The sequence below is a fragment of the Nothobranchius furzeri genome, chromosome 18 (genome assembly GCF_043380555.1).
Source record: "Nothobranchius furzeri strain GRZ-AD chromosome 18, NfurGRZ-RIMD1, whole genome shotgun sequence".
Classification (NCBI taxonomy): Eukaryota; Metazoa; Chordata; class Actinopteri; order Cyprinodontiformes; family Nothobranchiidae; genus Nothobranchius; species Nothobranchius furzeri.
Window position 1 is genome coordinate 7,823,862 of NC_091758.1, and position 13,288 is coordinate 7,837,149.

The 13,288-nt window shown below is 49.8% G+C and overlaps 1 protein-coding gene across 5 annotated transcripts; it reads right to left on the reverse strand.

Moving 5' to 3' along the window:
* Positions 1–9,024: 9,024 nt before the first annotated feature.
* Positions 9,025–12,877, reverse strand: LOC107372643 (uncharacterized). 5 transcript variants are annotated; one of them, XM_070546913.1, is made up of 9 exons: positions 12,773–12,877; positions 11,214–11,552; positions 10,968–11,138; positions 10,568–10,777; positions 10,364–10,482; positions 10,205–10,291; positions 10,076–10,092; positions 9,626–9,813; positions 9,025–9,452 (listed from the first exon to the last, which is right to left on the reverse strand). In XM_070546913.1, the coding sequence occupies exons 2-5, from the start codon at positions 11,550–11,552 to the stop codon at positions 10,402–10,404; spliced, it is 801 nt and encodes a 266-aa protein (XP_070403014.1). In that variant the 5' UTR covers positions 12,773–12,877; the 3' UTR covers positions 9,025–9,452; positions 9,626–9,813; positions 10,076–10,092; positions 10,205–10,291; positions 10,364–10,401. The 5 variants fall into 5 exon arrangements, with proteins under 5 accessions (XP_070403014.1, XP_070403016.1, XP_070403013.1 ...); XM_070546915.1 differs by lacking the exon at positions 10,364–10,482 and having other exon boundaries at positions 10,205–10,363; XM_070546912.1 differs by having other exon boundaries at positions 10,205–10,482.
* Positions 12,878–13,288: the final 411 nt, after the last annotated feature.

Below are 13,288 nucleotides of genomic sequence, written 5' to 3' on the forward strand. Positions count from 1 at the left end.
CTCGATATTTAACTACGGAGCTTGTGGCAGAGGTTGAGCGGTACCGGCTAGATATAGTCGGACTCACCTCGACACATTGCATTGGCTCTGGAACCCGAGACCTGGAGAGGGGTTGGAGACTCTACTTTGCTGGAGTTGCTCCGGGTGAGAGGCGGAGGGCTGGGGTTGGCTTTTTGTTAGCTCCGAGACTCTCTGCCTGTGTGTTGGGGTTTACCCCGGGGGACAAGAGGGTAGCTTCCTTGCGCCTTCGGGTCGGGGAACGGGTCCTGACTGTTGTTTGTGCTTATGGGCCAAATATCAGTTCAGAGTACCCACCCTTTTTGGAGTCCCTGGGACGAGTGCTAGATAGTGCTCCATCAGGGGACTCCATTGTCCTGCTGGGGGACTTCAATGCTCACGTGGGCAATGACAGCTTGACCTGGAGGGGTGTGATTGGGAGGAACGGCCCACCTAATCTGAACTCGAGCGGTGTTTTGTTATTGGACTTCTGTGCAAGCCGCAGTTTGGCCATAACGAACACCATGTTCGAACATAAGGATGCCCACCGGTACACTTGGTACCAGGGCAGCCTAGGTCACAGGTCGATGATAGATTTTGTAGTCGTATCATCTGACCTGCGGCCGTATGTTTTGGACACCCGAGTGAAGAGAGGGGCGGAGCTGTCAACTGATCACCACCTGGTGGTGAGTTGGATCAGATGGCAAGGGAACATGCCGCGTAGACCTGGCAGACCCAAACGCATAGTGAGGGTCTGCTGGGAACGCCTGGCAGAAGAACCTGTCAAGACGGTCTTCAACTCCCACCTCCGGCAGAGCTTTGACCACGTCCCGAGAGCAGTGGGGGACATTGAGTCCGAGTGGGCCTTGTTCCACTCTGCGATTGTCGAGGCGGCTGTTGCTAGCTGTGGTCGTAAGGTGGCCGGTGCCAGTCGTGGTGGCAACCCCCGTACCCGCTGGTGGACACCAGAGGTTCGGGGAGCCGTCAGGCTGAAGAAGGAGGCCTACAGGGCGTGGCTGGTCTGTGGGTCTCCGGAGGCAGCAGACAGGTACCGGATAGCCAAGCGGGGTGCAGCAGTGGCAGTTGCCGAGGCAAAATCTCGGGCGTGGGAGGAGTTTGGTGAGGCCATGGAGAAAGACTATCGATCGGCTCCAAAGAGGTTCTGGCAAACTGTCCGGCGCCTCAGGAGAGGAAGGCAGCAACTCGCTCACACTGTTTACAGTGGGGATGGGGAGCTGCTGACGTCAACTGAGGCTATAGTCGGACGGTGGAAGGAATACTTTGAGGAGCTCCTCAATCCCACCAATGCGCATTCTGAGGAGGAACCAGAGCTGGGAGGCCTGGGGATGGACTGTCCGATCTCAGGGGCAGAAGTTGCTGAGGTAGTCAAACAACTACACAGCGGCGGAGCCCCGGGGGCGGATGAGGTTCGTCCTGGGTATCTCAAGGCTATGGATGTTGTAGGGCTGTCATGGTTGACACGTCTCTACAACATTGCGTGGTCATCGGGGGCAGTTCCTAGGGAGTGGCAGACCGGGGTGGTGGTCCCCATCTTTAAGAAGGGTGACCTGAGGGTGTGTTCCAACTATAGGGGGATCACACTCCTCAGCCTCCCTGGAAAGGTCTACGCCAAGGTACTGGAGAGGAGGGTCCGATCGATAGTTGAATCTCAGATAGAGGAGGAGCAATGTGGTTTTCGTCCTGGCCGTGGAACTGTGGACCAGCTCTATACCCTTGCAAGGGTGATGGAGGGGGCATGGGAGTTTGCCCAACCAATCCACATGTGTTTTGTGGATTTGGAGAAGGCTTATGACCGTGTCCCCAGGGGCACCCTGTGGGGGACGCTCCAGGAGTATAGGGTGGGTGGCTTTCTGTTAAGGGCCATTCAGTCCCTTTACCAGAGGAGCGTGAGTTTGGTCCGCATAGCCGGTAGTAAGTCAGACCTGTTCCCAGTGAGGGTTGGACTCCGCCAGGGCTGCCCTTTGTCACCGGTTCTGTTCATCACTTTTATGGACAGAATTTCTAGACGCAGCCGTGGTGTGGAGTGTGTCGAGTTTGGTGGCAGGAGAATCTCGTCTCTGCTTTTTGCGGATGATGTGGTCCTCCTAGCTTCATCCAGCTCTGACCTTCAGCTCTTGCTGGGTCGGTTCGCGGCCAAATGTGAAGCGGCTGGGATGAGGATCAGCACCTCCAAATCTGAGACCATGGTTCTCGACCGGAAAAGGGTGGCTTGCCACCTCCGGGTCGGGGGAGAGGTCCTGCCTCAAGTGGAGGAGTTTAAGTATCTCGGGGTCTTGTTCACGAGTGAGGGTAGGAGGGATCGGGAGATCGACAGGCGGATTGGTTCGGCGTCTGCAGTGATGCGGACGCTGAGCCGATCTGTCGTGGGGAAGAGGGAGCTGAGCCAGAAAGCCAGGCTCTCGATTTACCGGTCGATCTACGTCCCAATCCTAACCTATGGTCATGAGCTTTGGGTAATAAACGAAAGAACGAGACCGCGGATACAAGCGGCCGAAATGAGTTTCCTCCGTAGGGTGGCCGGGCTCAGCCTTAGAGATAGGGTGAGGAGCTCGGACATTCGGGAGGGACTCGGAGTAGAACCGCTGCTCCTCCGGATCGAAAGGAGCCAGTTGAGGTGGTTTGGGCATCTGGTCAGGATGCCTCCTGGACGCCTCCCCGGGGAGGTGTTTCGGGCATGTCCTGCTGGCAGAAGGCCCCCGGGCCGACACAGGACACGTTGGAGAGGTTACATCTCCAATCTGGTCCGGGAACGCCTTGGGGTCCTGCCGGAGGAGCTGGTGGACAAGGCCGGGGAGAGGACGGCCTGGAGCTCCCTAATTGGGATGCTGCCCCCGCGACCCGGACCCGGATAAGCGGAGGAAGACGAAGACGAAGATATTTAACTAGTTGACAAGTGGACAGAAATGGCTTACATGTTCATGACAATTCTGGCTGACATCCTGATATCAGAATAAATGCTTATTTGGCTTGCCATACAGGGTTTATATGACCTGAGATTGACGGTTCAGGATTCAGTATTCAGTGATAAAACACCGAGTCGCAAAAATGGACCCTGTAGCAAAAAGAGGGCGTTCTGAGATGTGGGAATGTTTCAATGTAATCTCTCCAAATAAGGTTTGAAAATGTATTTGGTCTAGTCTAGTAAATTACCTTTATAGTAGTAATACTTGGTGCATATTGTAGGGCTATATCTTTTAGACCGTCTGTCATTTTCCTTTAATTAAATTAAAATCTAGTTTGGTATGATTTTTTTTCTTTTATTTGTAATTAATATAATAGTTGATGAGCTTTTCAGTTTGGTTGTACATGTAATGGAATTTAGTATGTCCTATCCTTATGTGAATTTTCTAATCTTCATTTTGTTACTCTATTTCTAAAAAAGATACATAAATTGAGCTAATTATTCCTGCCTAATAATCCAATAGAAATGTGAAAAGTAAAATATTTGAATATGTAGAGAATGTTAATATGTGTAAATTAGATATATTTCATCACGTATCCCATAAAAATAAACATTGTTTCATTTCAAGTATTCACACCAAGAAAAGCAATTTTAGTATATTTAATGTAATGTTCAAATTCAAGATACTATTATATGATCCTGAGGAAGCTTTTTAATGCTTTATTTGTCCATAAAGTTCAATACACCATTCATTTTCAGTAGAATTGGCTGACAATACAATGAAATACAAACATTAACCAGCAGATGTCCTCAGAGTTTTGAAGCATTGAACCTTGAACCTTTTTTCAATACAATTGGATTGTAAAGCTTTGTTGGTTCAAAAGGCTTCACATCATCATCACTAGCACAAAGCTCAGAAAGCACAAGTTTGTTTAAAAAAAATAGCACAGCCCCACCAAAAATATTTTTCACCAGCCGCCACTGCTGATCAGAATACTCACCGCGATCCACACGCATCCAGCTTACGCTGCCACGGTTCCAAAATACAGCTTCTGTTTGGGTAGTGCAGCTACTTCCGTAAACAAGGAAGGAAACACTGCCTGAGTCTGCTTTTTATACCCACAGCTCCCCTACTGGTGACTGGCGGGGTCAGGTGTTATTTATTAAAATCAGGAGCAGATTACCTCATCCTGCTACATAAAATAAGTTTATATCAAGGTTTTGTCCATTTCAGCCATGACCCAAAGATAGAAGAGTCGCTCTGATGCTGATTTCCTGCATCTTTCTGCATTTGCTGCCACCTGCTGGTTGATTCTCCATCCTGCACGGTCCTTAACTCACACCAACTCTCTGGTTATGAAACATTAACGGATAAAAGTTTAAAAAGCTAATCCAGAAAAAGCAGCAGGTGTGGAATTTCCATGTTTAAAGCTCAGCATTTAGATTCCTGCAGTAAAATAACTTTCCCTCAAAGCTTCAAGCAGCAGGAAAAGTTTGATCTGGAGAATTATTGGATCTGTGCTCTGGATTCATTGATTGAGTGTTGAGAGCGGCTGGGAACCCACCAAACATCAGACAAGATTTAAGTTTTGTGTTTTCGTGTTTTGCAGGACAGAATATGCTATCTCCGTTTAAAGAGCAAATCACCTCTAAATCAAATTTTTTTCCTGATAAACTATATAAATGTGTGTCTAATCGTGCTGCAGACACGTGAAGTCAATAGTTTAGTACTTTAGTGCATTTTAGTTAAAATTTTAATTTTCTACCTAAAACTGTCAGTGTTGTGCCGTTGTCAGGTAAAAACTCTGCACTACATTTTAATTTAAATCTGCCATCGCTATTGGCTAAGAGGTACCCTAGATCGTTAGCTGATACCATATGAGATCACAATGTCGTTGTGAGCCTGCGTGTATGTGTGTATTTGTCGTCGGCTCTGCCATTTCAGTCTGCTAGGCAACAGCATTTGCTGCATTTTTCAAACAGGAAGTGGGAGTGGAGTATTACTCTGGTAAGGGGTGACTTGCTCTTTAACTTAGGATCAGCTGAATGGGCGCTCTTTTAGGGGTAAAAATAAACCTGCAGGAATAAAATCTTAAATATTTCACATATAAAAACGCAGGTAAATGTTTTGATCTGAAATACAAACATGCATTTTTTTAAACTATGTGCTGATATCTGTCACATCAGATTTTTATTTCTGCACCATTTTGCCACAGATTTAAATAAAAATGGAACAAACGATTACTTTAAAACAATTAAGTGAAGAAACTTGTTTACATTTGAAATGGATAACGTTTGAGCTCCTGATGAAAAACAAAGGCTAACTGTAGCTCATGTGGGAAATTAAAGTGAAGGGTGATTTCTACACGTGTGCTTTTATAAAGGAGATCCAGTTCCTGATGGTCAGATCTGATCTAAAACATCTAAACGATGTTTTTGCACGAGTCTGGATGATAAAAAGAACCTCAGAAGGATCTAAACAACAATGTTTCCCTTGGCTCACCTTAAACCCACTGAAACTAAAACAAGTTGAAATCAAAGTAAATTCACAACTCTTGACTCGGGGAGGTGAAATCAGAACCACAGAAACTAGTCTTGATGTGAAATGGTGACTCAGCTGCTGTGATGAACACGGATCCGAGAGCAGGAGCTGATCAGAGATCAGTGGAGCCTGCACGCCAGCAGCAGCAACAGCCTCCGCTGCCTTTCTCCTCCTAAATGCTGTTGTCCTAGGTATAGTCAGAACAGGAGGAGTCAGCGGAGTGGATTCCAGGCAGGGACGAATGGCGTGCAGGCTCTGAGCAGAAGAAGGAGGGAGGTTGCAGCTGGTAGAGGGGCCGGGATGAGGAGCAGGTGGAGGTAGTGGTGGCGGCGGCAGTCCCCTGGAGGAGGGACCAGGTTGTTGCTCCTCGGGGAGGTTGTATTTAAAGGGCTGTCCTCTTCCCACCTGTACGGAGGACAGCCCTTTGGCAGAAGGGATGGGCTGGTGGGAGAAAGTTGGAGCAGAAACGGCACCAGTCCTCTGCTCTAGCACACCTTTCTCCCACCCCTTCTGTCTATGGCTGAACCTGGAAGGACAGGAGGATGAGCGGAGTTGAGGCTGCAAGCTTTAACCTGAAGTCTGAAACACGAGCAAAGGTCTACCAGTTCTCACCATTGAGAGATGGTCTTCTGGTTCAGCTCAGAGTTGAAGCTGGGTCTGAGCCATCAGCCTCGGTCAATTCAGCACCACCTGTCTGACGGCCATGTAGTCGTCGCGGATTAGGAACCAGCGTGACCTGCTGACCCCGTCCACGCGACCGGCTGCAGGGTGCAGACGGCAGAGCTGGCTGCACATGGCCTCCACCACACGGCTGGCGTCTGGCCAATTTGCAGCGCCAGAGGGTTCTCCTCCAAGGCAGCTGGAAGATAAAGATGGGGAAGTCATTTTAATGGACAGAACACACCGACGAGAACAGAGACTCAGGAAAAAAGTTCGTACCGCTGGAGACTCACTATCCCTAGACAGGAGGTGTCCTTCCCCTTCGCTGCCTTGAACCGCCCCTTTGGTTGCCTCTCCCGGTATCTGCTAGGGTAGACGATCTGTTGTTTGTCACGCTCTGGCAGGCGTTGCCAAAGCGCGATGAGTCTTGTCTACCCTGCTGTCAGACAGCCCCTGGAGACTCCTGAGCTCCACCAGGGCCTGAGCCAGCTTCAGGACATGCTGGTATCCTGGCTGGCCGTCAGGACCCTGGATCTCCTTCTGAGAAACAAAGAAAATCTGAATTATCTCTGAATACGTGAAAAAACAAAATTAGGTGGGTCAGCTGTGAAATGATTAGCAGACGGGGGATCAAAGACCTCTGAATCAGAGGAGTGTTTCTCTTCAGGAGTCTGGCTTCCAGGGACCTCGGGAGGGGCGGCAGGATGTGCTGGCTCAGACCCGGCTGCGACAGCTGGATCACCTGACCGGGCTGCTCCTGAAGTGCTGGTGGACGGGACGTCAAGGACGAAGGCGGCGACAAAGTCGCCCACGTCCACCTCGTCCAGGTCGATGACGGCAGCAGCCTCGTCCCGAGCGTCAGGGTCCACGCTGACGTCCTCAAGCACGCGGCCTGTCTGCTGGAACAGGTACTCCACCCCGATGAGCTCACCTGAGATTTTGTGGAAATGTAAACGGTTCAAAGCCCTTCTTAGCAAAGTATTGGTGCACAGTGTCATTAAACATCACGAGTAAATAAAACGTGTTTCTCTGTTCCTCTACCTGTGTAAGCAGCAGGCTTCACCATCTGATGACCAAGCACCCTTTGGCTCTTCTGGTTAGGGGCGTGTCTGAGGTGGCCACTGTAGGACAGCAGAGGCGCCTCGTGTCCCTCAGCTGCCGCTGCGCGGTCCTCGTTCCACCTGACCAGTCCCTCAATCAGGAACGCCTGGAAGTACTTGGCACTGGCCGACGTTCCTGTGTGATTAGATGAGAAAATCAGCTCAAGCTTTTACTGACACCTGAAAATGAACAGTTTACAGAAATAAAACAGATTTCTTGACAGACTCTGGTTTCTCACCTGGGATGAAGCAGTTCAGGTGGAGATGGAAGGACTCCAGGGAAGTGGAGCCCCTCACGCAGCGATAGACGGGCAGCCTGACCCCTCCTTTTTGCAGACTGCCCGTCTGGGTGTACAGCTGCACACCAGGGGTTCCTAGATGGAGCTGAGGTGGCGCCTCTGCGTGTCCCAGATGACCTGGATGCGGAGAGCGTCAAGCAACGGGATGTTCAGAGTGTTGTGTCCTGCGGGCCCTCTGAAGGTGTCAAGGAGGTTTTGGATGAGGAGCGTCGACTCCTCGGCTCCACGCGTCCTCCTGCGGCAGTGGAGCCTCCATTCCTCCTTGCTGATCCCACTGGATCACATCAGCGTCCGTCAGGTTGACCATCCTGTGCGTCCCCTCCAGCTCGGACCGCTTTGCTCCCACGAGACGGCGAGCATCTTCGGCGTCCACCTCGAAGATGCAGTAAGACAGCTGCCTCATGAATGTGGGATACAGCTTGTGGATCTCTGGTGACACCTGATGAGAAGCGGCGCATCAGATGCCAGATGTCCAGCCGAACTATGAGCTGTTCCCACTCCTGCGACAGAGAGGTTAGTCATTGGAGTGTTGCACACCATGTTTTACCTGCACCACAGTCAAGATCAGAACCCCGAACACATTCACTGCTCTATAAATTGTCTTTTACAGAAATTTATTTGGGTGTCTGTTTTAAATTTTTCAGAAAGACATTGTTTAGAAATTCAGGTGACCTGGTGATCCATTAAAGTAATTCACAACAAAATAACGAATCATTGCTATGAAAATTTAAATAAACAACTAAACAAGTCAGTCAGCAACGATGCAAGTTTATACCGGAAATAAGGCAGCCATCTTGGACACGCCGTCCTGTCTGCAGCAGTCGCGGTCCACGTAGATGAGCTGGGGGGCAGGTACCTCGGCCAATCGGTACCGCCTCATCAGTCCGGCCGCCATCTTGGACAGGCCCTCTGAGCCCTCGCAGCAAGTGAGGACGCTCATGAGGACCTGGCCGTGCTCGTTGCCCACGTTGGTAGCCCAGGCGGCTGTGCCAGAGGCGGCACCTGCGAGCTTCTCCGTCACCTGCACACAGAGAACTTCCTGCGTAGACCAGCAGAACTGTTGTTCACGAGCAGCAAGTAAACACAACGCGGTGACCGACCTTCTTTGTGGAATCCATCTTTAGGATAGATCCGAAGGTGGACGTGATCCTGGCCTTGAACTCGTCCAGCCGCGTCAGCACGTCGTAACCGTAAACGGTCAGCAGCCAGACGGGTGAGGGCACAGGGGGCATCTGGGGAGGTGGTGCGATCTGCCCCCTCGTGGTACCCAAGGCCAGGAACTGCTCGCAGACGCCGAGGTACTGAATCGCTCTCCGCATCCAGGTGTCGGAATGCTGCTCCCGCAGGGTGTTGCACAGCTGAGTGGCACTGTTGCCCAGAGTGCGAGATCTCAGCATAGCAACCACCCTCTGGTCACAGGACAGCCTGCGTGAACAAAACAAACATTACCACATTATACTCACACCCACACGAGCACACAGTTTCACTTCTCTCATACTTGTACGTGAGTACAGCTAGAAACTGGCAGCTGTAGGTGGGGGGCAGCTGCCTTACGATGCCCTACGACCACCCTCCGACCTTCTTCTTACATCGACGGCACTCCAGGTACTCAGTGGCCATGATATACCAGTCGTTGATGTCCGGGACCCTCCGGATGGTCCTGTAGAGCCCAGCCTTTATCAGGATGCCGCTGCACAAAGGCTGGGGGCATGTCAGCTGCAGGTGCCACATCCTGTGAGGCATCCACAGGAAGAGCCGACATGCAAAGAAGGGGTCGGGAGAGGCGGGAGGCTGACTGTAGACCGCCCGGGGCTGGGGAGGGTACCACCAGGGACTGAGCTCCGTGATGAGCCGCGGCCTCCCAGCACGGTCCCTGGTGAACAGCACCCGGCCGATCCACTCAGAGCTGCCTGCCAGGACTCCGGCAGCAACTAGAGAAAGGGAAAACAAAGCAGCAGAGTGAGAAAGGCGACTCGGGTTGCAGTCACCAACTCTTGTCATGTGTCTATGCCCATATGTCTGCTCTCAGAATTGTGTACTGAAACCAATTTCCCTCTGGGATTAATGAAGTTTCTTTGAATTGAATTAATGTCTGATGCCTCACCTTAGAGCTGGCAGCAGGAGGTGGGGGAGGGAGGACTGCAGCAGGGAGCGCTGGAGATTCCTGCGTGGCCTCCAGGAGTTCCTCATCTGTCGGTTCCTCCCGTCCCGCAGATTGTTTGTTTGTAGCCACAGGAGGCGGCGGGGAAGGAGGAGGAGGAGGGAGCAGGAGAGGTGCCTGTACTCCAGAGGCTGAAGCACAAGGGCCACGAGTTAGTGACTAGTAACAATTCAGTTGAACTGTGAGCTGCACAGACACCACAAGCCAAAGCAGGAAGCAGCTAGAGAGACGAGGATCTGACGATTAATGAGCACCAGGTGTGTTTATTAGGCAAGACAGAGCAAGGTGACATCTACAGACCATGACATCAGTGATGGAGACTAGTTAGAGGCAGCGGGTTGCTACTTGTGAGTTACCAACAACCAATTAAAGTGTAACTGAACCCAAACTTACTGACACTCCCAGTTCATCTGTCGTTACACAAGTTTTTATGAAGTAGAGAAAAATGAGAAACGAGTCAACATCTGTTCACATCTGACTGTTACCAACAAAATATGAAATGAGCACATTTCTGTCACTTACGTTGCCCTTGGTCAGCTACCGCCTGGACCAGCTCTTCATCACTGGGCTCCCCAGATGAAGTGGGTGGACGAGCTGGTCTGAAGGAGGCTGGAAATCAAACCATCAAACATCAGGCTTCTGCTCCAGAAAGTGTGAGTGTGAAACACTCAATGTGCTGACCTTGAGTACAAGAATACAAAAGAGATCATTAAACAGACTTAGGGGCCACCATCTTTTTCAGTTTTGCCTGCATTTCCACTGCAGACACAGAACGCCACCCAGACACAAAGGCTGCAAATCTGAAAGGTGACAAAGTGTTTGTTTAACAGAATGTTATTTTAAAGTGTTGTAAACCATCAGAGATTAAATAGACAGAAAACATACTGAGATGCAGCCTTCGGCCCCTGGTAGGAAGGAGAGACAGACACTCTGCTGCAGCTGGAGGAGGATGCAGCCACTGGGGTGGAGGTGGTGGCAGCACCAGCAGCAGCAGTAGCGCCCTCCCTCTGTCTGTCCCTCTTCTTCACGTAGCAGACAGCGTTCTCCATCTGCGAGCCTGGAGCTGGCGTCGTCCTCCTTAGGTAGTTGACAAACCTGTACAGGTGAGACACAGAAGTTCATTTAGACTAACTTGTAAGTTGTTGTTGTGTTTTGACTCTATTGGTGGGAGACCATGACTGTCTAGAAAGGAACTTACAAACTAAGTGGATTATTACAAACTAAGTGGATTATTACCATTATTATAAATAATACCATCATCATCATTATTAATAAAAGTAACCACCGGATCGTTTTGGCTCTGCAGGCTCTCAAACTTAAAGTCCCCAAAGCCAACAAGGGCCAGTCCCTCCTGACCAGGCTGGAGGGACTTCACCCGCGCCTCCTCAAACGCCTGCCGGAACCGGACTGCCTCAGCAAATTCCAGGCATGCCAAGGAGTAACGGGTGAAGGCGTCCTGTGTGTTCACAAAGTAAAGGTTAGAATGATCAAACTCTGTTATGCACAGAGGAGGGGAGCTGAGAGATCCCACCTTGTTGGCCATCAGAGGGGACTGAGAGCCAGTTCTCTCTTGCTCCTTCTGGTGAGAAGCCACCACCACCATCACGGCGTAGCCCACGTCGTTCTGCAGGAGCCAGTGGAAAGTCTTGCCCTGGTACGTCCCAAACTGGACCTTCCACTGGCTCAGCACGAGGGTGGCGTTGTTGACATCGCCACCCTCGCTGGCGACGTGGGCCCTTGCCTCCGCCTCCACCTCCTCTGGCTGCTTGGCCCTGTACCCCTGCCTCTGGGGTCCCACGGCCTTTGCCTCATCTGAGGCCTTGAGGATCAGGGTCCCATTCTTGGCCTTTGTAAATGTTGGATGTTCCATCTAAATAAAGGAGCAAAAGACTGGATGAGAAGCTGCAGGAAAACCAGGTTTACAGTTCATACAAAACCTGAGCAACTGCTGATCAGTAACAGATTATCTTATTTTTCATTAATGCTTAGTTTACATGACGTGCTGTCCTGTCTTATGTACGGAGCCCCTCTGATGACATGGTCCTAAACATAAATAAATTGTGCCCACAAAATACTTATTCGTGGCCACGAAATAGCTGCCCAGCCCAGATGTGCTCACTTGTGCACCAGTGAGCCGTGGTTCCACTGGAACGCGCCTGCAGCTGTCATAGATCGACCTTTTTCCCCATCACTTTCATTTTTTAAATAGTAATTAATGAACATTCAATACCATTACAGTTTCCTTTGATTTCATTTTAAATAAATATTTAGAGTGCCCAGGTAGCACATAAACAATGCAATTTAATAGTTTTCTTAAAGTAGGAACGTTTAACCTGTGCGGCCAGAGCGCTCTCCTTCCTTCTGCTCTGCGTAAACCTGAACTGATCACCTACTTGTGCGTAATCAAATGTCTATAGGGGGAAAGATGGAAAAGCCATGAGGTCCACTTTTGCCTCAGACCGACTTGTTGCTGTTTTATGGTGTGGCTGAATCTGTGATCCGCTGCCACGCGGACTGGAATAACAAATGCTGCAGTAACAGGAGATGTGGTCAGGTTCGGAGTCACTGGCTGGAGCGGACCCGACTTTAATACGTCATCCCAAAATAGAAGCTAATATCTTAATGTGGCGAGGCGGAGGTGGTATGGGGTTTACTGGTACTAAACAGAATGTTAAGTAAAAAGGTTAAAACAATGCCACCTTGGGAATTTCACCCAAGGAAAATAAAATTGGTACCTTTTAGGCACACATGGGGGGGGGGGGGGGGGGGAATCACAGCAGTGACTCAAAAACACTTTGTCATAGCACCACAACACCTCGGGCCCTAAAAAGAAAAGTGGTAATAAACCTTATTAACCCAAGAAAAGAATATTCCTACTGAGTGTGCGGGCGGGGGTGGGGGGGGGGCGGGCACATACATACATACCACGCCGACAGCCGACATACCACCTAGAAGGCAAGCACGCTTCTTTTCCAACAGCACGCGGTAGCGTTACAGCTTTCGTCAGGCTTCCAAATGTCGCCTCTGTCTGTATATAGCCTATATCAGTTATCACCAATCTGCTTTTTAACAGCTGATCAGAATACTCACCGCGATCCACACGCATCCAGCTTACGCTGCCACGGTTCCAAAATACAGCTTCTGTTTGGGTAGTGCAGCTACTTCCGTAAACAAGGAAGGAAACACTGCCCGAGTCTGCTATTTATACCCACAGCGCCCCTACTGGTGACTGGCGGGGTCAGGTGTTATTTATTAAAATCAGGAGCAGATTACCTCATCCTGCTATTTCGTGGCCACAAATAAGTATTTCGTGGGCACGTTATAGCTATTTCATGGCCACAATTTATTTATTTTTTGGACCATGTCATCAGAGGGGCTCCGTACTTCTTTTGTTTTTTTTTTAGTAAATTTTCAAACAAACATGGCACCTTGACAATGTTAAGTTCAAAACTTAAATTCAAAAGGAGCAGTTAATATAACATTTGTAAGTATCCAGTAAAAGAGAACAACAAGAGACAAAAGAACATGAAGAACAAGTACAGCTTTCAATGAGGGTACAGCATATATCATATAGAATTAGGAAATCACTTTGGAAGTTCAGCTAAC

Excerpts from the sequence above, each read along its gene's own strand:
- LOC107372643 (XM_070546913.1), bottom strand. The coding sequence starts at position 11,552 with ATGGAACATCCAACATTTACAAAGGCCAAGAATGGGACCCTGATCCTC. Across the intron at positions 11,139-11,213 it reads CCCCTCTGATGGCCAACAAG|GACGCCTTCACCCGTTACTC; the intron begins GTGGGATCTCTC and ends GTGAACACACAG. Across the intron at positions 10,483-10,567 it reads GGGCCGAAGGCTGCATCTCA|ATTTGCAGCCTTTGTGTCTG; the intron begins GTATGTTTTCTG and ends GTCACCTTTCAG.